The 24,173-nt window shown below is 46.0% G+C and overlaps 1 protein-coding gene across 1 annotated transcript in view; it reads left to right on the top strand.

The window, feature by feature from the left end:
• Positions 1-20,449, top strand: part of EPHA1 (EPH receptor A1) — a 33,448-nt gene extending 12,999 nt beyond the window's left edge. Inside the window, exons 3-18 of the mRNA XM_065652490.1 lie at positions 36-311; positions 1,941-2,331; positions 8,148-8,303; positions 9,223-9,555; positions 10,782-10,906; positions 11,008-11,167; positions 13,653-13,749; positions 14,632-14,687; positions 14,965-15,087; positions 15,191-15,376; positions 15,816-15,877; positions 16,271-16,480; positions 17,142-17,291; positions 18,003-18,196; positions 18,508-18,663; positions 19,528-20,449. Coding sequence (XP_065508562.1) covers positions 36-311; positions 1,941-2,331; positions 8,148-8,303; positions 9,223-9,555; positions 10,782-10,906; positions 11,008-11,167; positions 13,653-13,749; positions 14,632-14,687; positions 14,965-15,087; positions 15,191-15,376; positions 15,816-15,877; positions 16,271-16,480; positions 17,142-17,291; positions 18,003-18,196; positions 18,508-18,663; positions 19,528-19,606 — 2,754 coding nt within the window. The 3' untranslated portion in view covers positions 19,607-20,449. The remainder of the gene's footprint in view (positions 1-35; positions 312-1,940; positions 2,332-8,147; positions 8,304-9,222; positions 9,556-10,781; positions 10,907-11,007; positions 11,168-13,652; positions 13,750-14,631; positions 14,688-14,964; positions 15,088-15,190; positions 15,377-15,815; positions 15,878-16,270; positions 16,481-17,141; positions 17,292-18,002; positions 18,197-18,507; positions 18,664-19,527) is intronic.
• The last annotated feature ends 3,724 nt before the right edge of the window (positions 20,450-24,173 follow it).

Below are 24,173 nucleotides of genomic sequence, written 5' to 3'. Positions count from 1 at the left end.
CTAACGATGTGTGTTTTCTTCTACCCTGGGAGCAGTGGAGTGAAGTGCAGCAGATGATAAATGGTACTCCAGTCTATATGTACCAGGACTGCAGTGTGCTTTCTGAAGGTGACACCGATCACTGGCTTCGCACCAACTGGATTTATCGGGGTGAGGCAGCCTCTCGCATTTATGTGGAGCTAAAGTTTACTGTGAGGGACTGCAAGAGCTTCAAAGGTGAAGTGGTGACCTGCAAAGAGACCTTCAATCTCTATTACATGGAGTCTGAACAAGATGTCGGGATCCAGTTCCGCCGCCCGCTGTTCACCAAGGTCCGTAGTGCTGGAGGTGAAGACTGAGTCATATCTTTCAGCTTAAATTAGGTGTGGCTTGCTGGCTGGGGGAGGCCAAGAGAACCAGTGTCTGGGGAGGGGCATGGATAGTAAGTGTTGTCCTTAGAATAAACTTTGCTGCCAGTGCCCTCTGTGATGCTCAGAGTAGTCTGCCACAGGAGGCACAGGAGTTTTCAAATGAGATGGGATCTTCATTCTGCATAACCACTAATTCAATTGGACATCATGTAGGTAAGGATTCTAAAGGGTTGTAACAGTGCTGGAGGGTTACACCAATTTTTAGGAATAGTAAAGCAGAGACTAAAGGAATTTGACTTTCCTTAGGTAATAAAGCAAGATTAGATCAAGTGAAGAACACAAGCCAGTTCAGGTCTCTCTGCTCCTGGTCATTTACGCTGATTGTTATGAGATATAGGTTCTTATTTTCCAAAACTTGAGGTGATGGCTTGCTATAATGAAATTCTCCCTTGTGTGAAAGCATTTATAACTGTTATATTTTAACTGCCATTTCCCCCAATGTAGTGCCCTCTTGCCATGGAAACATTTGAATTGCAGAACAGGCAACCTCAGCTTTTTTTGTAGAGGAAATTCTATAACCCAGTTCTGTCTTAAAAAAAGCCACAGACCTAAATTATTTTACTGCCCCTTCCTCTGCAATTTAAATGGCATGTAATGAAAACAAACAACAGCAAAGGCCACCACAGGCAAAGCAGGACTTTGGTAAATGCTCCCCCTCTCTCCCCAGTGCTCCTCCACCTCCCCTGCAGCCTACCACATTAATTTGTGTGATACCTCCACAACTCCTAAACCTGTGTTATGATCCCACTGCCAGATGCTGCTGCTGTGCAAATACTTTTCATCGGCCAGCCAACTACATGGGGCAGGTGGTTTCATGCAATAAGAAGGGGACTACAGTGGAGAGGATCAGTTATCAGGCTCTCCCTCTGAGAAGAAAGGCCACTCCACCTGCAGTCTAGGTCTTCCATGTCACATGATATCATGGAGGCCTTTCCTGTTTGCCCAAGCATTAAAAGCATCTCTCACTTACTCTCATCCTTTGTTTGCTGAAGCAGTGGGAATATAACAGCATTGGAGCATCTTTCACCCAAATATCTCCAGTGCTGAAATATGTTGAGCGCTGCATGAGAAGTACCTTGCAGTAGATGATCTGATCTGCATTAAGTACAGCCTAGAAACAGGTGGCTGTAATTCACTGGTCAATTTAAAAACATAACTAAGCAGTGTTGTGATTTTACTGCACACAATTTGCAAAGAAAGAAAAATATCACAGAAGAGAGATTTGCTACTTTAGGGGCAGTTCCTAAAGACGTCTGAGATCAGGGATCCAGAACATAGGGTACTGTCTAAGACAGTGAATGACTGAAAAGGAGTTGAAAGGAGATGGTGGAAAGAATGGACACAAGAAAAGATGTGGACCCCATTCTTAACACCTCTTCCAAGTGCAAAGAAAATGCACTGACATTAGAAGCAATTAACCATACAGCCTCTAAAAGGCTTTAGTGTAAAAGAAGTTTGAGAGGTATGGGTATCTCAGCTGCTGCTGCCTGCTCAGATGTTAAAGCTGTTGTTTTTTTCTCTTTTACTTAGCTCAACACTGTGGCAGCAGATCGAAGTTTCACAAGCAGAGACATTGAATCAGGCGCCATGCAGCTGAACACAGAAGTGTGCCCCATTGGGAAGCTGTCCCGCCGGGGATTCTACTTGGCTTTCCAGAACTCTGGAGCTTGCGTAGCAATGGTGTCTGTCCGAGTGTATTACAAAACTTGCCCAGAGGCAGTGCGAGGCCTGGCCCGTTTTCCAGAGACGCTAGCAGGTTCAGAGGGGCTGACAGAAGTGCCTGGGGTCTGCGTGGAGTATGCAGCTGAAGAAGTGGGCTCTCCTCCCAGGATGCACTGCAGCACTGATGGGGAGTGGCTGGTACCGATGGGCCGATGCCTTTGTGCTGTGGGGTTTGAGGAAGTCGATGGGAGCTGCGTAGGTGAGTATGCAGACACTGGCTGTAGGCCATGGGAGAGGTTCCAGGGAGCTGGAGATCAGAGCATCTGTAAGCATAAAGTGCTATCAGGGGAGTTAGTGTGGTCTGCCTCTCTCTTGCCTGCCCTCTGTGCCCACCAGGTGTATCATATCTTTGCTCCCCTCCTTAGCTTCTCTTTTTCAACTGTGATTTTTCTCCTCATGTGTCAGGTGTAAGACCTGCACACACCTCTCCACTCCCTCTTGGGCTTCATCCAGAAGCCTTCACTTCTGAAGGTAGTTCCTGTGAGCTGTAACTGTGTGATTGACACTGACTCACTCAACAACTGGTTCCCAACCTGTAACTGGCAGCCTTGTTCTCTCAGGGCAGACGGGTCAGATGCATGGAACGGTGTATTTGTCCCATGAGTAGAAAGCTGAGATCCAGAGGGGTACAAGGTTCTCTGCAGTGTCCCCTTCTGCTTGGACTGGGAAGGCTCTTCTGCTAAGGGAAACCATGTAAAGCACACTGCACAGTACTGTCAGTGCCTGCCTTTTTTCTGAGGAACAACTGAAAAACATTAACTCTGTCTCAGGGTGTAATCTTCTTGTTCTCAAACTAAATCAAAACAATGACAGGCTAGCTATGAAAAAGAAAGGTTTCTAACTGCATGAAGAAAATAAACTCATTTTCAGTCAAACCAGCACACCAAGGCATATAGAAAAAGGAATCCATGCACTGTTCTCTGGGTCAGTGGGTGCCTTGTCTCTCTGCTTTTCCCTGTCTTTGCTCCACTATAAGGATCTGGTGCCTCTATGAATTGCTACTGCTTGCCGCTCATTTTTCTTGGGGAGCTGGTGAAGGCTGAAGCACATGATCCTTGTCCTCCTCCAGCAATCCACTCTCCTTACACAGCCCAGCCAGTTTTTCCACTTAGGTGCTACAGAGCTCTCCCCACCCTCCTGAAAGCACTCCTCTGGGAAGGCACAGGGAAGCTGTCATGTCTCAACAAGCCCTGACTGCTATCACAGCACAGGTTCATTCAACATCTGTGCTTTTATCCCACTCCACCCAACTACAGCTGCAGCCAGAAGTATCTTTTGTAGGATCAGTAGGGACTGGGCAGGTCTCCCAGCAGAGGAAGGGAAGAATCTAGCAGGGGTAGGGAAGAGGTATTTCATGTCCAGAGCAGTGTCTTATTGGAGGATCAGAGGATGAAGGTGAATGTAGGTTGCCTGCTGGGAGATATCTTGGGATCCTTTCCCTCAATGAAAAAGACCAGGCATTGTGCAAAGGACTAGGAGCAATCCAGGTAAGGATAAAGACTTAAGTCATAGCTCCTGCTCTGTCCTTAGAAGATGGAATGACTTCTCCTCCAACTATGCAAAGGGGCACAGGATGGAGGAAGACCTTCTGGCAGTGTTTTCTGGTTCTGAGCTTTGCTTAAAGTAGGAACTGAAAAAAGGAAAGCTGAACCCTTGCTTCATTGCAGGGAGGAGAAACAGACCTCTGTTACAGAACAGGAGGCAACAGAATTCCAGAGGTCAAGGTTCCTAAATAGTTCACTCAACCTCTCGGTGAATTCACAGCCATGTAAAGCTCTGCTGGGTAAATAATGGCTCAGCCATCCCATGATCCCAGAAAAATTGTGCCTGCTGAAAGCATTGCACCCTCTCATAGCATTGCGGACTTTGCTGCCGGTAAACCCAGAGCTCCATGATTAACTTCCTCAAGTATGTAATTTATCGTGAACACAAAGGCTGCCTGTGCCCCTGCCCTGTGTTCTGGTTTGGCTGAGGCAACCGGGGCTGTTTAGCCTGGAGAAAAGGAGGCTGAGGGGAGACCTTGTCACTCTCTACAGCTACCTGAAAGGAGGTTGTAGTGTGGAGGGCGTCAGTCTCTTCACTCAAGTAACGAGTGATAGGACAAGAGGAAATGGCCTCAAGTTGTACCAGGGGAGGTTTAGATTGGATATTAGAAAAGTTTCTTCACAGAAAGGATTGTCAGGCATTGGAACAAGCTCCCCAGGAGAAGTGGTGGAGTCACCATCCCTGGAGGGGTTTAAAAGATGTGCAGATGAGGTTCTTAGGAACACGGTTTAGTGCCAGGCTTGGGTTAATGGTTGGAATCTGATCTTGAAGATCCCTCGTAACCAAAATGATTCTATGATTCCCTGATGGGCCCTGCAGGGTAGCAGGTGAGCTGAGCTCCCTGTCAGCTCACGTCTGGCATCTGCAGGCTACCCATTGCTTGCTGGCAGACTCCCCACGCGCACTTCTAGGAATAAGGAATGAAGGGAGGGCCCCAGCCATCCTCTCTGCCCTTTGGTACCTGGCAAGCAGTCCTGAGCAGGCCCTTTCCCAGGCCTGTTTTTCCCATCATATCGCCTGGAGCAGGGTGCCCAGGGAAACCAGATGCCATGGGCCAGAGGGGCTGGGTGGGAGCTGGGACTGCTGGTCGTGCACCTCCCCTGCCGGCTGTGCTCCTAGGGGAGCCGAGGGCAGCCGCTTCTCAGGAGGCCAAGGCCTGCGGCGAACGGAGGCAGGCAGCGACGGGAGTCAGGTTCCCCGGCCTGCCGCCCGCCGGGCAGCCCCTCCTCACCCCTCCTGCGGCAGGCCCGGGCCGCGGCCCGCAGTCGTCAGCTGGCCCTGTTCCCGGAGCCGGCGGGCGCTCTGAGGGAGGCTTCGCACCGCCTCCGCGCCGGGGCCGTAGCACCGCGGCACCGGCGGGCGCTGCCACCTCCCGACGCGGCGGGGGCCCGCAGCTGCGGGGCGCCTCGCCGGTGGTGTGCAGCCGTCTGCCGGCACGGCGGCTGCGTGGGCCCTGGTTGCTGCGGCGGGGAGTCCACGGCGCCGGGCGCCGCCACCGCAACGCTTCTTGCGGTCAGGCTGCGGCCAGGATCTCCCCCGTCAGGAGCCGGGGCCGCTCCCTCGCGGGCCTCGGGCGCTCTCCCTAGCTGCGGGGCTGTGCTGTGCCCGCCGCTCCTAGGGCGCCGGTCGGGGCTGGCCTGGGCTTGTGCAGCCCGCCGGCCCTAGACGGGGTGGCCTCATGCCCGCTGCCCGCGGGAGCTGCTCCCGCCCTGCGCCCCAGCCCCGGGACAGGGGCCGTGCTGCTGTCTGGGTCGTGCAGGCAGCTGAGCGCCTCTGCTCCTGTCTGCACCTCCTGCCCCTTTTTAGTTTACTGATCTAGACATGACCGCCGGTGGTGTGACCCGCTCTGGCCAGCTCATGCCTGCCCAGTTACCGGAGTTTGTCCCTTTGCCCTGATGTCCCCCGTGCATTTCCCTCTCTGCACTACCTCTCCCCGTCAGGTGAGCTGTCTCCCTGTGAGCAGCTCTCCTGCTTGCGGGGTCTCAGCACCACTGGTGGCTAAAGCAGGTGTGGACTGGGGCTAGAGCAGCAACAGAGCTTTCGCCTGGAGGAACAGGCCTAACAACAGCAGGGTAAGGAAGCTGGTGAGGGGCCTGGAGCACAAGTGACATGAGGAGCAGCTGAGGGAACTGGGGCTGTTTAGCCTGAAGAAAAGGAGGCTGAGGGGAGACCTTATCACCCTCTAAAACTACCTGAAAGGAGGTTGTAGCATGGAGGGTGTTGGTCTCTTCTCCCAAGTAACAAGTGATAGGATGCAAGGAAATGGCCTCAAGTTCTGCCAGGGGAGGTTTAGATTGGATATTAGGAAAAAATTCTTCATGGAAAGGGTTGTCAGCTGCCCAGGAAAGTGGTTGATTCACCATCCCTGGAGGTGTATAGATGGAGATGTATAGATGAGGTTTTTAGGGATATGGTTCAGTGCCAGTGTTAGGTTAACTGTTGTACTTGATGATCGTGAGGGTCCCTTCCAACCTAAATGATTCTTTGATTCTAACAGAGGCTCTCTAGGGTTCAGAGCTAACTTTTCTTGCAGAGGTCCCCAAACTCACATTTCCCTAACTTACCTGCTGACTGCCTTAGCCTGATAACAAGAGGGTGTGTATGTCGTCCCATATTTATGTCAGGTAGTATTATCTAGGGAACATCAGAACCTCTGTGTTATACAAGTCTCTGGCCCTGCACTTTGTCTGTTTTTCATGCTGCTGGCAAAACTCTCCTGACCCAAACCGATCCAGTGTCAGGAATTTTTAAATGTTATGCTGGAGCAAAGTGGCAGGAGGCCAAAGTTTTTGTCTTCACTCCAGCATGTAGAAGTGTTCTCAGTCGTTAGCAGCCTAGAGATCAAAGTATCTTTTCTTCTTGCTTATTTCTTAAGGAGGATTTGATCTGGAATATGAATGGAATCTCTTTGGGCTGGTGACAATCAATGCATGAGCCTTTCAATTCTTTTAACAGCCTTTGCTCTCCTTGTCCACATAGTTGTTTGATTGTAGCTTAGAATGACAGACTTCCCTGAGTGGTTCTGTTATTTCCTGAAATCAGAAGGTGCTGGTTGCTCCTACTTCTTGTGATTATTTCTCCTTTCTGTGCTCTTTAGGCTTCACTGCTGCAAATCCTTTTGGCCCGTGTACTGTTGCAATATCCCAAAATGGTGGTGTGATGGTATTACTATGCAACTAGTGGGCCAGTTGCCATCATCCAGTGTTAATGGAACAGTCTGCCTGCCATCCCAGGGCAAGAAGGGGGACCAGTAGGAATGAGATGAAGCCACTTCTCTGGTGACAATCTAGAGAGAGATCTCAATGTACACTGAGGATAATGACTCTTCCTGAGACTGATGGTGAGGAGTCTTGCTTGGCCTTTGTTAGTGGAAAATTTTTTAGGTCCCTCAGTTGTCCTTCTGTGTTGCATAGTAGGAATGGCTAGATATTTTTTTTGTCTTCTGAATAAAGGATCATTTCCTATGCTATGCTCTACCACAGTAAGACATTTGTTTCAGGATCCTGAGCAGATGGCTCTCTCCTTTGGGATCTCCTGAGGGAGTACATGGGAGATTGTTGCTTTTATAGTGCAATATGAAAAGGGCCATTCCCTCGATGCTCAAGTTAAATGCAAGGTGGTAGCTGTGGCAGAAAATCAGTGTATGCATTCCTCAACCATCTGATTAGTGGTAGGTTGTTTCTTTAGTTTAAGAACATTTCATGGATTCATTTAGCACAGGCCAGTAAACCACTGAATTCACAGGTTACTTCAACCTCCCTCACTAATTTTCTCCTTGCTACACACCTATAGCAGTGAAACATTGACCTTGAGATAAATGGTAGATAGACCAGTGTTTCTGTAGATCAAGAAATGCAGCAAAAACAGTGTGTCAGATATTATACTTAGAGAAAGATGTGGCTGCTTATTTTTGTAGGACTGGAAATAGAAAGCACATGGCACCTATTTTCTGGCAGTCTGTCTTGGCTCCATAGCCAGTTACATTCATTGCTGCTAGGCAAACTGGTAGTTATCTAGGTATTCCCCAGGGCCCTGCTAGGTGGTGCTCTGGTACAACACTTGAAATCAGAAAAGCCCAGTGGCTGTCCCATATGAAGTCAGCAAGCAGAGGGGTCTGAGGACTACAAGGACTTGGAACTACTGTTTAGAGCTCTTACTAATGGTGTGGAAAGCTTGAAGGGCAAGGTGGGGACCAGTCTGAGTTTATGTTGAAGGAAGTCTCTGAGGTTGACCAGCGAATGAGTTCCCCTTTCTTCAGATCATAACATTGATCTTACCTTGAGTTTGCATCTCATCTCTGTCTGCTCTGAGAAAATGATTGATTGGTCTAGGTGACCTCCAGGGGTCTATTCAACCTAAGTATTTCTGGGATCTAAGAAAATTGAAGAAAAGCAAGCAGATAAAGAAGAGGAACAAAACTGGCAAGTGGTTTCTTGTTGATCTTATGTTGACTTGTTTGTCTCTTCACAGCCTGCCAGCGAGGATTCTACCGTCACTCGCTGGAGACTAAACGCTGCCTGAAATGCCCCCCCAACAGCTTGTCCAACAAGTCGGGGGCTACGTCTTGTTCCTGCAATGCAGGCTTCTACCGAGCACCTTCGGAGGGCCAGAACATTGCTTGCACCCGTGAGTTGCAGATAGAAAGAACAATATCTGTAGAGACTGAAGGATGAACTTATTGAGATCAGCCCTACAGAGAAGAACTTAGGGATACTGGTCAGCTAAAAATTAGACGTGGGCTGGCCATGTGCACTTGCAGCTCAGAAGGCAAATACTAGCCTGGGCTGCATAAAAAGCAGCATGGCCAGCAGGTCAAGGGAGATGATTTTCTCCCTCTACTCTGCTCTGGTGAGACCTCACTTGGAGTACTGTGTTCAGCTCTGGGGTCCCCAGTACAAAAGAGACATGGACCAGTTAAAATGAGTCCAGAAGAGGGCCACAAAATTGATCAGAGGGCTGCAACACCTCTCCTAATGAAGAAAGGCTAAAAGAGTTGGGATTGTTCAGCCCAGAGGAGGCTTCAGGGAGATCATATTGCAGCCTTTCAATATTTAAAGGGGGCATGTAAGAAAGATGGAGGAAGACTTTTTACCAGGGCCTATAGTGACAGGACAAGAGTTTGTCCTCTTTCAAGCTGAAAGAAGGTAGATTTAGATGGGACATACAGAAGGAATTTTTTACAATGGGGGTGGCGAGATACTGGAGCAGGTTGCTCAGAGGAGCTGTGGATGTCCTGTGTTTGGAAGTGTTCAAGGTCAAGTTGGACGGGGCTTTGAGCAACCTATTGAAAGATGTTCCTGCCAATGGCAGGGGAGGTGGACTAGCTGATCTTTAAAGGATCCTTCCAGCCCAAACCATTCTGTGATTCTATGAACAAGGAGATGGGAGGAAAAAATAATGTTAGGAAATGGGGATGAGAGATCAGAGAGGTAGAGGCTGGAGGTGACAGAGGGCTCCATTCAAAATGCATCAGCAGATGGGAAACTGCCGCAGTACTTTGAGTATTAACAGCTGGATCTAATACTTTCTTTCGTGCTTCTTGTAGGCCCGCCCTCTGCTCCCCGCAATGTCAGCTTCTCCCTTACTGGCACGCAGCTGAGTCTGTGGTGGCAGCCACCCAGCGACCACGGTGGGCGAAAGGATCTGACTTACAGAGTCTTCTGTCAACGCTGCCATTTCCTGTCATGTGAGCCATGTGAGGCTGGTGTGATGTTCTCCCCCAGTGCTTCTGGTCTCACTAAACCTGCTGTGGATGTGGACGGCTTAGAAGCTTACACCAACTACACATTTGCTGTGGAAGCCCATAATGGTGTCTCAGAAATGGGTCCTGCTCCACAGAGAACTGCTCCAGCTGTCTGGGTTGCAGTTGGACATGCAGGTTAGCAGAAGCAGAGAGAAGTTTTTCCTGCTCATCAGGAAAAGGAAGAGAAATCTCTGTGAATGTTTAAGCTTTCTCCATCTTCTCCTTCTGTCCACGTGTGCTGGTATGGTATGAGAAGGACTCTAAGGTACCTCTGCCTCTGGCATGTAAAGTCCATCAGTCATATTCCCTGCAAGTCAGAGCAGCAGTAACCATTACCCACCAAGAGCTATGAATCCACTAAGGACTTTACAAAGGTGAGGAGCATAAAGCCCTCCCTGTCATACAGTAATGTAATCCAGCCTAGGTATTGTTACCTGTGTGACAAGGAAGAACAGGGACTGTGGCATGAAATATTTCCCATGACTCAGATATTGCAAAAATCTGATCCAACACAACAGAAACCCTGCTGTAACTGAAAAAAAAGCAAGCTTTGAAAGCGTGGATAAATGAGGATGTTAGAAACATGGCAGTTCTTGACACATTTCTGTAGTTTACCTTCAAGCTGGCTAGTTTGGCTGTCCTGTGAATACTTTCCGGAGTGCTGTGAAACATGGTTATGGATGTGACATCACAGTGCTCAACAGCCCTTGGTGTTTTCCCTAAGTTCTGATTTAGTGACAAAACATGACTTTTCTTCCTAATGCTATGCGAGGGCAGCACAATTCTGAGCTAGAAAAGCAGAGCTACTTTTGGCTCACCTCATCACTTCCTGGTGATGATGAAGGACAAGGAGAGAACTAGTCTAGATGCTTCAGTCCTTGCAGACTGTTGAGAATTACCTTTTTTTTTCATGAACAGCATGCATTTTCAGTCAGCTGAGAGCTTCTGAGCATTGAATTGCACTGTACCCTTATGAAATGGAGGGTATCACATAGGATATTTGTGTTACTGCTGCGGTAAGACCATAAAATCCTAATATTTTCATTTCAAGTTGAACACTTCCTGTGCAGTGCTGGATTATATGTAATTTCTTGGAACACTGATTTTGTTTTGAGTGTCAAAGAAAGTTATGTTTCCACTGTTGGGCTAGAAGTATACTATTCACAGAAAGCAATTAATTACAACCGGAGACCTCATTTCCCTTTTAGCACAGAAGAGAATGATGAGGGAGTGGCAGCGGCAATGACAGTCAGCTCCAGTTGCATGGTGTGATCAGAGAAGGAAAGCTTCTAATGCAGAGAGAACCTGGTTTGCATTATGTTTGTATTTATTCCTGATGTTCTCTGTTCTCTGCCCTGCAGCTCCAGTGACAGTATCCCAGTTTGTCCTGACACAAAGAGATGACAGTAGTCTTTCTGTTTCTTGGCTTGCCCCACGGCAGCGCAGCCGGACCTCAGTGGAGTATGAGGTCATGTTCTTTGAGAAAGTGAGAACTGCCTTATTTGTTCTTTCTCCTTTCACCCAAAGGGGTGGAAGTGTCCTCTGTTCAACATGTATTTGTTACTTGACCCTGTTTGATTTCTGCAGGGAGAGGAGGCACGTTACACAGTGAAGCACCTTCTTGAGCCCAATGTCACTCTGAGAGACCTGCAACCAGACACAGCCTACCTGCTTCGTGTGAGATCCATCACGCCCCTCGGGCCTGGGCCCTACTCCCCGGAGCAGGAATTTCGCACTCTTCCACCAGGTAAATGACAACCACTGGTATCTCATTTGGGAAAAACTTGCTTCTCCATCAGATTTTATATTCATATGGCAGATGGATCTCTTTTTGTCTTCTGCTAGCCGTAAGGCACTAACACCATACTCCTGAGTTCCTTGTCACCAGGGCTAAGCCTGTTGCTTTATAAAAATGTAGAACAAGGAGGCATTTATCCTGTTTCTTTGCTGTCATATAAAATCCACTTGTACTTTCCCATTCAGAACTGATCAGTCTCAGGCTTGTGTGTTTTACTGGCAGATCACTTAACCAGCTCTTCATCTAGGCATTTTGATTCTGGCTAACATTTCTAAGTTTGAATGTTAGCAAAATTATTACAGTATGCCTCCTTTTGTGTGAAAGTTACTAGTGAAAAGAAGAACTCAAAGGACCTCACCACTGTTTATTTCCAGCTTTATAATTTCTGCTGTATGTAGTCCAGCCCCTGAATGTAACTCTGCCCAAAAAGATGGTATGTGCTGCTGAAAAAAGTTCTCCACCAAAGCACAAAGTGCAGAAAGCTAAGTTATTGAAGCCACAAGAAGACCTTTCTCCTATATCAAAGAACACCTCATACAGGCCTCACATCCAATCTCCTCTTTCACTGGGTTACCCAGAGACTTACCCTTTATCAAAAGCTTTCTATAAAGGAGTTTGCTCTCTCTTTATTCCACACATTCACAGATCCTCCTATTGACGCTATGGGTAATTTTAGAAGCACATGAATTGAAATTGTGTCTTTGAAAGGCTGGTTTTGTTGTAGTGAAATAAGGTCATGGAAGAAACCAAAGGCATACTTTAACTAAATAGTTAACTGTGTAAAAGCTGGTGAGGAGAGTGATACCATGTTTGGAATATAATTTGAAGATTGGGCTTTTGGTTTTGGCACCAGGACCTTTTGGTAAAATTTTCATGAAGTCGCAGTGCCAAATGATGATAGCATAAATGATTATTAACCAATTGAATAACGTACCTTAAATGGTTTTAATTATAATAGGACATGTTAGAAAATACTTTCATCAAGGTTATGATTTTTTTAAAAATAAAAGTTGAACACCTTATCATGCCAAGACAGAGGCATTTTGAATATGAAAGGGATTAAAAAGAAGTATCAGCAAGGTTTCATTTGATGGGAGTTCTTCTTTGATAATACTAGATTTGTTTAGCTGTACTGGTTTAGTAATATTAGTGGAGCGAGATTTGCACGGAAGTGCAATTTTTTAAAATCTCAGTTTGAGAATTTAGATCCCTTAATTTCCTGCAGAAGCACTATGTACTTAAAAGCTTGTCCATGTTATTAATAAAAAATCTTGCCGTTTTGATTTTAACAACAAAGAACATTAGCTCTGCCTCTTGATTTCTACTTAACTAGGTTGGTGATTTTTAATAATTTTAGTGGGATGTATAAGCATTAAATTGAGCAAGAATAACAAGTGCTAATTAGGCTTTATGGATGCTGACCGTTGGACTGGATGTTAGGAAACACTTCCAGATGCAGTTGTCTGTGTCACGCAAGCTGTTTCTTGCTTTAAAATCTGCCCATTTATTGAAACAATTTCTTTAGGAATTTTCTTCTTCTGGGTGTTTTCCTAAATCTCGTTAGGGAAAAATATTTAAAAATGTAGATTTTCATTAGATATTGATATGAACACTTTTCATTAATGTATTTTTAAGTTTTTTAAATAGTTTTTTAAGTTATGGGAAATAAGGTTTAAAAACACATACTTCACCAACAGAAGTCATTTAGCATTTCCTCTCATGAATTCAAATATACTGTATGGAAATGGATAGCTTTAGCTTGAGAATCTAAATGGAAGAAGACAACCTGTGTTATGTGAATGCTATCTGAATGCTATCCAATCACAAAAAGAAACCACCTGATGGTTAGTTTTGAGAAAACAGGAATATTGTGTTAGACTGCAAGTTCCTAAGTTGGTATTTGCTTGTTTCAAAAGTCCTAAGCAGATAGTGGCTTCTGTCAAGGTAATTAGGCACTAAGGACCAACCCCAGATATTGATGGAAGGGGAGGGAAGTTAATTTCATAAACAAGAAGAGAGTTTAGTTAGACTGCTAGGGAAAACAATGTCTTTCTTGTGCTATAGTCTAAATCAGCTACTGAGCAGGAAGAAGAGTCTGACCTGAAAGAGCAATTTGAGAGAAGTGAGAGGCAAGGAACAGCTGTTCTTCATTTTTGAAAGTGTCATTGAATTTATGTAGGAAATCAGGCCTAGGGATAAATTACTCAACTAGAAGACCAAGAGTGTCAATAAGAGTCAACCAGGTACGCCCCAGAAGGTGCTCCATACACATGAATAACAGTATGATAGAACTCAAATCTGGTGGCTGTACTGCCCGGAAGACAAATGGCCATAGCTTACCTAATACCACTGGCTGGTAGACACTGGTTGCTACATTGCAGACAAATAGTTCTCGGTCTGATAAATTATATAGCCTTTCTCTTTCTTTCTGCAGACACAGGAGCTTTGTCTGGTGGAATCATAGTCTCCATTATCTTCGGAGTTCTGTTATTTATTGGGCTGCTTCTGGGACTTTTCGTCTTTCGTCGAAAGTAAGTGTTGATTTTTGGTATTGAAACAGATACAGATGTAGGAATAGCTGAGCTATGAGAGCTTGAGAAAGGGAGGGAGGCCCTGATTTCTCACAAGATATTGGATAGGTAGAGGTTAGTTAGAGAAGAAAGAGTAAGACCAGTGTGCTGTGGCAAAGTGGAATGAGTCTCAGTAAGTAATTTTGACTAGAAGGACTGGAGGGATTGGTATGTCTGTAAGATAATGATTGCTACTGAGAAAAGAGGAAAATGTGGTGATTTCTCAGTTTTGGTATAATCCAGCACTATCATACTGTTATCACGACAGATGAATAAAAATATTGTTATGGTACAATCCCCCTCTGGCAGGGAGATTGGACTAGATGGTCTTTCAAGGACCCTTCCAATCCCTAACATTCTGTGATTATGTGATTCTGTGATTTCTATAGCTACTGATCAGTTAAGAAGGCAATACACGTTTCCAGTCATTTCAAGCCATTCTCCATATACCGGTACTTTAGTGGTCCTCTACCCGGATACAAAATGCTACTTCCTTTCTAAATGTTTGTAAGGCTGCTATTGTTTGGTTTTAAGAAGATCAAGTATTGTACTGAAAGTGTGCAGAAAACATAAAATAAATAAAAATTCATCTGGAATTCAGCAAGCAGAAGGGTGAACGAAACTACCCACATGAAAACAAAGCTCCATTTCTAAATGTAAATGAAGCATCACATTTTCTTGCTAGCTGTTCTCTACCAAGTAGATGCAGTGTCTGGTTTTACTTTGCTCTCTGCTACCCTGAACTCTGTCTCTGACCAACCAGGGCAGACACCCTGGAAATCTTTGCTTTCTCTTTCCTATCTGCTGACCATTTTATTTTCACAACTGCTTCTTATGTTCTAGAAAGGCTCGTCGAAGACAAGCACGGCCAGATTACAATACTTCAGGCTTTGATCGAGGTGAGCTTCAAAGGGGTAGTAGAACCAGGGAGAAGCCTAGAATAGGTTGGAAGGAATGAAAAAAACCCAGTAGTTTCAGACCAGACACTGGCATGGATTTTCTGATGTAATTTGCCTCTTCCCATAACAGCTCAAGTCTTCAATGTATGTTTGGTAGATTTGTTTGCTGCCATTGTCTGAATCCCATGCATTCCCCTCTGCTTCTGTAGCTTTTTCCTAAAAAGCTTGTCAAAAGAATTGACAGGTTAATTTGCTCTCATGTTTCCCTTTACCATAGAGAAGGTCTGGTTGAAGCCCTACGTAGATCTGCAACCATATGATGACCCCAGCAGAGGCGTACTGGAATTCACTAAGGAACTGGATGTCTCTTGTGTCACTATGGAGAATGTGATTGGAGAGGGTGAGTTACTTGTTGCTCTCCCCATCGTTCAGTTCCTGCACACTGTTATTTTCCTGCCTATTCTTGAATTCATCTGTGACCTTTTGCCTCTGGTTGTTCTCAGGAGAGTTTGGGGAGGTCTATCGTGGGTCGCTCCGGCTCCCAGGGAAAGAACGTATTGTGGTTGCCATCAAGACCCTGAAGTCGACATATTCAGACTCACAGTGGTGGAACTTTCTGCGCGAGGCAACAATTATGGGGCAATTCAATCATCCAAACATCGTGCGTCTGGAAGGAGTTGTCACCAAAAGTAAGAACGTGTGGGAGGAGTCCTGGAATAAGAGCAGAAACGGGCACATTTCTTGGGCCTTTCTTAGGGAGGATGCTGTCAGAGAGGCTATGCTGGGAGAAGACAGGCGTTGTCGTGTTAGTCTGTGGCAGAGAATGAGGAAGAGAGGAGAGGTACGGATTTCCAAGAGAGTCATGAGGTAGTGTTAGGAGAGGTCTTCTTGGTTTAGTGAGTGGATGAGAAGCTGGGATAATGTAAGGGATGCTGTAAAATTATTTGTGTGACACAAGGAGGGATACAAAATCATCAGGGGAGGTTTAAGGAGAAGGGTCAGTCAGCTGTGCCAGTGGAGTGGGGATGCTGGCTGGGGTTGGATATGGTTCTCTGTGTTGGGGCAATGCATTGAAAGGCAAGAGTAGGAGAACTGCAAAAAGGCTGACACCGTTTTGTCTTCCTCAAGGGAGGCCAATGATGATCATCACTGAGTATATGGAGAATGGAGCACTGGACACCTTCCTCCGGGTGAGAGACTCCAATCTGTAATAGGCTTGTGTATTGCTGGAACTTGCACTTGACCTGGATTTAGGGCCCTAAAAGAAGACTAGAGATAAGATCCAGACATCCACTTACTTTCTGCTCGCTCACATTTCCAGTCTCAGCAGTTGAAGCTTGATGCTATCCAGTTTGCTCAGTGTCCAGAGTGCTGTCTTTGGTAGTTGAAGTGCAGGTGGCTATTGATGACTCTGGAGACCACCACCAGTCCCTTACTGAGAACCTGTTGGGTCCTTTGGGCTGCAGCATTGCCTTTTTGCTCATTCACCACTGCCCACATTTGCAAGTTGATAAGGCTGGTAACTAGAAACCAAGCAGATTCATGTCACTTGACCAGGATCTTCTCTCACTTCTTCTATGCAGGAGAATGAGGAAAAATTTAGCCCTGTGCAGCTTGTGAGCATGCTGCACGGAATAGCCTCTGGCATGACCTACCTTTCAGAACACAACTATGTGCACCGGGATCTGGCTGCTCGCAATATCCTGGTAACACGCAGCCTTCAGTGCAAAGTCTCTGACTTTGGTCTCTCCCGAATATTGGAGAATGATGCAGAGGGAACCTATGAAACCAAGGTAATGCAAAAACAATCTCTCAGTCTTGTAAATGAACGGTAGTCTCAGGGATTCTGCCAGATAAGAATGGCAGAATTTCTTCACAATAGGAAACACCAGGCTGGGGGAAGATTTGCATGGAAAATGTCTGAGGAAAATCCATAGTTAAACTGCAAGTCACAGCGTGGATGATTCAGAAGGTGGTACTTTTCTGTCTGGAGTCCTTGTTGATTTTGTTTGCTAAGAGATTCAGAGGGACTGTGGTTTTGAAATGATAAGCAAAATAAGAGGTCTAATCTTTTTGACACAGTTAACTAAATCTAGCTTTGAAGATAGCCATGCTATGATCAGGGGTTTCGAGTAGAGACATCTACAGGTCCCTTTCAATGAAAGTTCCAGTGATTTTCTGGTGTCATTCTAAATAGGGCTGTGACTGGTGTCAGGCTCTTACTCCCACAGCAGTAGTTTTGTGTAGCATTCAACTGAACAGAGAGCTTAAACTCTTTCAGTTTCCAAGAATGTTTCTATTCTTTTGAGAAATTTCCCAAGGTGTGGCCACGCGACACTTCAAGTGAAGAGGGCTCAGTCTTTGAACCACTTTGTAAGCTCCTTGCATGGAAGCACTAGAGAAATACAACTCATTGATACATGCTGGATACTCTGTATCTCTGCTCTTTCACAGGGTGGTAAGATTCCCATCCGATGGACAGCCCCAGAGGCCATTGCTCATCGGATTTTTACCTCAGCCAGTGATGTCTGGAGCTTTGGAATTGTCATGTGGGAGGTGCTGTCATTTGGTGACAAACCATATGGGGACATGAGCAATCAAGAGGTAACAGACACTGAGCTCGAGTGCTAATTTAAAAAAAAAACCAAGGCATGTGGGCCTAACTTTTATAGGTCTCCCTCAGCCTATAGTCTTGATATTCTTTGAACATGTAACTACTATGTCTCCCTCTCTGCTAAAAATTAATGCAACCAAGTCAAGGGTAAGTAGTGTAGGTAGTAAGTGTTCAGGCCTCTGAACCATGTTTAAGTGTCAACAGCAATGAGCCAAATCAAAGACTGGTTAAATCAGCCATGGCCTTTGGGTCTGGAGATGTTCTCTTTTGGTTTCTTTCTTCCCTTCCTCTGGCTCTGGAGTGTTATGTCTGGTCTCATTCTAGGTTCAGCGCACCTGTGAGGTTATCACATGCTGTTGAAATTATTCCTCAGAGTCTGGTTCCCCTTTTCTCACTGGGCCTATGCCAGGATCATTTGGTCCTCACTTCTCATGAACACATGCCACGAATGGCAAATGGGAGCTAAGCTAGTAAAGGATTGAAAGTATATGCATATGCCACTTTTTGATATCCCTTAGGCATCCTGATCCCTTGCTTTGCTGCCCAAACCCTACTTCATACATGTGCGATCTGCTTCCACACCCTCCCTGACTGCACACTGTGCAAAATGGTGACCTGCCTCCTCCCAGCTCCATAGGGGTCTCCGGCTCCTCTTTTGCATTCTCTGCTCTTGGCCAGGTTTCTCCTTGTTCTCTGTGCAGGTGATGAAACGCTTAGAGGAGGGGTACCGGCTGCCCCCACCTGTGGACTGCCCATCTATCCTCTATGAGCTCATGAAGAGCTGTTGGTCACATGATCGGACGAGGAGGCCTCATTTTCAGGAAATCCGGGCACAACTGCAACATTTCATCTCAAGTCCCCAGCTCCTCCGGCCCGTTGCAGACTTTGATCCCAGGTAAGCAGGCTGTCACTGGAGGAGCAGAGGGTAACTGGAAGATTTTCACCTCCCTGTCTCCAGCAGGAGAGGTGGTGTTCACAGTGCAGGCTGCCAAAAGGCACCTTGGATGCTCGGTCTGCAGAAGATAATGGTCATCTCTCATGGTGACAGAGGGCATAGTCATTGGCTTGGGCAGTCTGACTTCACTGTGTAGGGAGCAGATAAGTTGGCCTAGCCCTAGCAGAGGGTGCTTGCCCTTTAGGTACTATCTCATAGTACTGGCCATTTAAAGTAGTTACCTGGCTAATGAGGGGTTTGTCTGCCTTTAGGGTGACACTCCGGCTCCCCAGCTGCAGTGGGTCTGATGGGATCCCCTATCGATCTATCCCTGAGTGGCTGGAATCCATTCGCATGAAGCGCTACATCTCCAACTTTCGCACTGCTGGCCTGGACACCATGGAGTCCATTCTGGAGCTCACTGCTGAGTAAGGGCAGGCTAAGCTCCCACAAGGCACCCAGGCTGTGCTACCAATAGCTGTATCTGTCCCTATGCTATCTGAACAGGCACCTCATATTTACTGGGAAAGCTTCTCTCCATCCTTCTCTAGATAATTAAATGGAAGTGGACTGGCTTCTTGCTCTAAAAGGGAAGAATCAGCCCAGAACTGGGATCAGCCCAAACCGTGAGAGTTAATTCCCTGACTATCCATTCTTGAGGCTCTTCAGGGGCCTGAGCTGCTCTGAACTCACACCAGACACAAAAAGCAAGAGGAAAGAATAGGTGGCAGACAGTTCTCTAACCTTACCATCTCCACATGCTTGTAGAATTTTATAAGATAATTTTCTTGCCTTGAACTCCACATGGGCTAGTGATATTCTCTCCACATCAGCCAGACACTGTTCTATCATAGAGCAAAGTCCTTCTGGGTTCCTTAGATGGACTCAGGTCGGATGTTCTACCAACACAGCCATGTTCCATTGTAGGGTTGGGGGTGTATAGCCAGCTCCAACCAGGGCAGTTACATAAAATAAACGAGCAGGCTCAGTGCAGTGACAGACCTGCTAATGGGTTGAGACATGTCCTATATCACAAGGTGACATGTACACAATCTTGATTTAATGGTAGCACAGGCCTAGTCACAAGGTGAGAGAAGCCAGTCGACTGTATGGGCAGAGGTAGCCAGGGAAGGGCAGGAACATCTAAAAGTTTCTTCTCTCTAGAGAAAAGGTAGGCATAGGAAAGGAAGCTTTCTGATCTAATGCTTGATAACTGTTTCTGCCCTTACCCACATCCCAGTCCCTAAGGAACAACAACAGCAATTCATTTTTTCTTTTCTGATTTCCTTCAGGGACTTGAAACAAATGGGAGTGTCGCTTCCAGGTCACCAGAAGAGGATCCTGTGTAGCATCCAAGGCTTTAAGGAATGATCAGTCATTGCTCTCTTAAGCTTGCTAAATGCCCATTCGTTCCAGATATCACTTGGAGTCATTCCTATGGCAATTACTTCCAAATGAGTGACTGGGACAAGCAAAGCAAAACAATTAGAACTGAAAAGGCTCATGAGGCAACACCACCTGCTGTCATTTCTGTTCTACCTGCCTTAGCTTTACAGCAGGTATCAGTAACGTTTCAAAGCACTGGGCTTAGAAACTATTCTCAGCCTTGTTTTTTGTAGTCTTTTCTGTGCAGCACTAAGTAATCCCTGTGGTCCACATACTGGAGTTTCAGACCCTCGGTATATCACATGGAAACATAAGGATAGATACAAGCAGGTTGGGGGCGGTGGATAATGATTGGAGATATGGGTTCAGATAGACTGTGACATTCAGAGAACATGCACAAGGACACAGACATGCAGAGACTGGACCCATTCACTCCCTGGCATATATCCCTTCTCACTTCCACAGCCTTCTGTCTTCCTTATTTTACAACAGGAACAAGTTATTCAGTCTTTCACAAGGCTATAAGGGATATATTTTTAAATTCAGCTATTTTTGTCTTAAACACCTTTCTCATGGTGTACTTCTTTATTTGGAGGAGAAGCTGGGAGTAGCAGCACACCCTGCTGTAACTTATGTGATCACATAACCTCAGTGTGTTGCTGTTTTGTGCATGCACACTTCAGTGGGAAGATTTACATCTCTCCAAGCTGCGTAATACCTTTTGCCATGGACAGAAAACCCTTTAGATACTCATTTTCCTTTGCCCCTTTTTAAAAGAGATAATAGTCTTGTTTGGCTGGATATGGTACTTGTAACAGAAAAAATGTGTAGGTGGTCTCTCTTATTCCTTCTCTATGGAGGAAATGTTACTATTTATAAGAGTTCAAGACAGTTCTAGACTGTAAATAATATTTTGTAAATAAACCTGTGACAGAGCAGGCTGTGTTGGAGTTATTTGACTTATTTCAGATATGATTGGTACCTTGAACATAGTTCCAGGGAAGTTCCTTACATCTGTGTTTAGTTGTTTCAGCCAATGGTCTTTGTCCATTTAACTGCAGATTTAATGTGAAAATGCAGTTGCATTAGGATTAAAGGATACATATGCTGCTGGTCACTTCAGCCTTTTTTCCCTAAATCCTGTCTGTAACAGTCCACCACCAAGTCCATCTTTTTGCAGCTCCTGTGTTTATTCCTAAACCATGAGAAGTATTAGAAGTTATTGCTGTAGTTTGATGAAATACATGTGAGTTGTACTTCCTTCTCCTGCAAAATAGACTGTTTAAGGGAAAAAAAAAAGTCTCACTCTGATGTTCTTAAGATTTTCTCCTACCTGGGAAGAGTAGTCACCTCAAGATTTATTTTTCAGTGCTTTAGCTAAGTCCAGGTTGGTGAAGAAGGTGAGTGCTAGCCATTCAGCAATGTGTTACTTGCTGTAGATAGCTATTAGTTTCCATAATCATATACTCCTCCAAATTTTTAAGGCTATAAATTGACACTGCTGTTCCTGGGAAGGTCTTGCTTAACCCTAAATGACAGGAGAGTTAAGGAGCAGAGATCTAAAGAACTGCAACTTAAAGGAAGAAGATGGGTTTCTTTCAACATGAGAAGCAGCAGAGTATACACAAGGAACCATGCTATATGTGTATCTCAGCTACTCGGGTCACTGCAACTACAGTAAGAGATAAAACTGACAAGATGAGCTCTTACTGTGTCTGGTTAGTGTATCAGTAAGTTGAGTCTTAGTAATAGATGTCTTTAACATGAAGTATAGATAATAAATAATGCTGCTAGATGGCAATATCCATGGCTAGAAGATAGGTCCCAATGAGGCTGACACAAGATCATGAGCTTGTGTCGCACATATGTAAACTTTAGCCTATCATTGCAGATGAGTGATAGAAAATTGGGAGTGGTTGATACATCAGATAGTTGTGCTGCCATTCAGAGGGACCTTGATAGACGGGAGAAATGGGAAGAGAGGAGATTCATGAAGTTGAAAAGCAGTAAACACAGAGCCCTGGAAATGGGGAGGAATAGCCCCATGCGCCAGTACATGCTGGGTGCTGACTGGCTGGAAAGCAGCTTTGCAGAAAAGGACTTGCAGGTAGGTCATAGCGAACAGCAAGTTGCACTTAAGCCAGTAATGTGCTGTTGTATCAAAGACGGCCAACAGTATCTGGGCTGCATTAGCAAATGCATCACCAATAGCTAGCAGGAGATGATTGTTCCCCTCTACTCAGCATTGGTCAGACATCTGAAGCATTGTGTCCAGTTTTGGGCTCCCCAGTACAAAGGAGGACATGGACTTACTGGAGCAAGCCCAGTAAAAGGCCACTATGATTTTGAAAGGATTAGAGCATCTGACATATGCAGCAAGGCTGACAGAACTGGAATTGTTCACCCTCAAGCTGGGAAGGTTTGTGTGGCTCTTACTGTGTGTACCTGATGGGAGGGAGTGAAGAAGAGAGAGCCAGACTCCCCCCAGTGGTATCCAGTGGAAGGACAAGCAATGGGAACACATCAAAATACAGCAAATTCCATTCCAAGGTAATAAAAAACTTTGAGAATTCTTAAACACTGGAACAGGTTACGCAGGGAGGTTGTGGAGTTCTCATCCTTGGAGGTATTAAAAAACTGTCAGGGTGCAATCCTGAGCAACCTGCTCTGGCTGACCCTGTTCGGAGCAGGGAGGTCCCTTCTAACTTCAACTGTTAGGAGCTGCTGAATCAGACAGCCTGATAGAGAAGAGACTGCTCAGTTCCATGTCCTCAGGTTACAGCCAGTAGCAAGCCTGAGCATGTATTTCCAATAGGCACTTCAAACACACAAAATATACATGTATATAATATATGCAAGTTTATATATATATGCACACACACTGTACATGACTGGCCTGAGGCAGAAGACACAGCAGTCATGCAAGCACAGCATACACAGCCTGATCCTAATGCCTCCTCTGGCTCATCAGGATAACCCTCGTAGCAGAAAACATTTACATATATACTATGGCTCCCTCTAGTGTTTAAGACCAGCGATCCAGTAGCCGGCTCCAACGTCTGGAGCCTGAGCTAGTCTTCTCAGTTGCTGGCACCACGACATATGAGTCCTGGAGGCTGGCAGCCCCAGGAGCCAGGGAGCCACTTACAAAGGCAAGTGTTGGGTCATGCATCTGGGGAGGAACAACCCCATGCACCAGTGCAGGTTATGGGTTCACCTGCTGGAAAGCAGCACTGCAGAGAAGGACTTGGGAGGCCTGGCAGACAACAGGTTCACCAGGAGCCACCAATGTGCCCTTGTGGCCAAGTAGGCCAATGGTGTCCTGAGGTGCATGAGAAAGAGTGTGGCCAGCAGGTCAAGGGAGGTTATCCTCCTCCTCTACTCTGCCCTGGAGTACTGTGTCCAGTTCCGGGCTCCTCAATTTAAGAAGGACAAGGAATACTGAAGAGAGACCACTGGAAGGTTACAAAGATGATTAGGGGACTGGAGCATCTTATGAGGAAAGACTAAGAGAGCTGGGCCTGTTCAACCTGGAGAAGGCTGAGAAGGGATCTTATTTATGCTTATAAATATCTCAAGGGTAGGTGTCAAGAGGATGGAACCAGACTCTTTTCAGTGGTATGCAATGATAGGATGGGGGGCAACAGGCAGACTGAAGCACAGGAGGTTCCACCTGAATATAAGGAGAAACTTCTTTGAGGGTGACAGAGCACTGGAACAGGCTGCCCAGAGAGGTTGTGGAGTCTCCTCTGGAGACATTCAAAAGCCACCTGGACACATTCCTGTGCAATCTACTCTAGGTGAACCTGCTTTAGCAGGTGTGCTGAACTAGATGATCTCTAGAGGTCTCTTCCAACCCCAATTGTTCTGTGATTCTGTGAGCCCACCCAGTAATTAGCCTTAGACATCAGCTTTACCCAGCAGCTGACCCTGGGATTCCCTGGTCTCTCAGTCACCTCACAGAGGTAAAACTGTTCTCTGGTAGCTAGTTCAGGCTTACCGGTAGATGACTTCCAGACCCAAGAATAGCTGGCTTGGACCTTCTGAGAACTCTAGCAGCTGACTCTCAGACTGTTCTTTCCAGCCTCTGAGCCAGGCCACCTCATGGCTCTCAAGTCTCTCACCAGCTGCTCTGACTTGATCTTTGCTAGTGGTTACACATGGACATACACACACAATGTGTGCACTCAAATTTTCCAGTTGCTAGCACTTAGACTCAACATGCACAGAACACAGCCCCTTCACACAGGGGAAAAAAAACTTAAAAATTGAGTTTAGTAAGAAGACAGGACAGACTGGGCTGATGACACACGTGTACTGTGTGGCCACATATGTACTGCATACATGTAGCTATCCCATTTTATGCACTTTCTCCCGCAGTTTTCCCATGCTGCTTCCTCTCCTTGATCACTCCCTTTTCTTGCCTTTGATCCTGTCCCTGCACATCCCATAACAAGTGTTGTTCAGTCCGCAGATGTTCTTCCCCTGCACATCATACTCCTCAGAGGCACTAACGTCCCCTTAATCTGCAAGGTGATGCAGACTGCCCTTC

Source organism: Caloenas nicobarica, chromosome 1, assembly GCF_036013445.1.
Source record: "Caloenas nicobarica isolate bCalNic1 chromosome 1, bCalNic1.hap1, whole genome shotgun sequence".
Taxonomy (NCBI): Eukaryota; Metazoa; Chordata; class Aves; order Columbiformes; family Columbidae; genus Caloenas; species Caloenas nicobarica.
The sequence above is the reverse complement of the archived record's forward strand: the minus strand, read 5'-3'. Positions and strand labels throughout refer to the sequence as shown.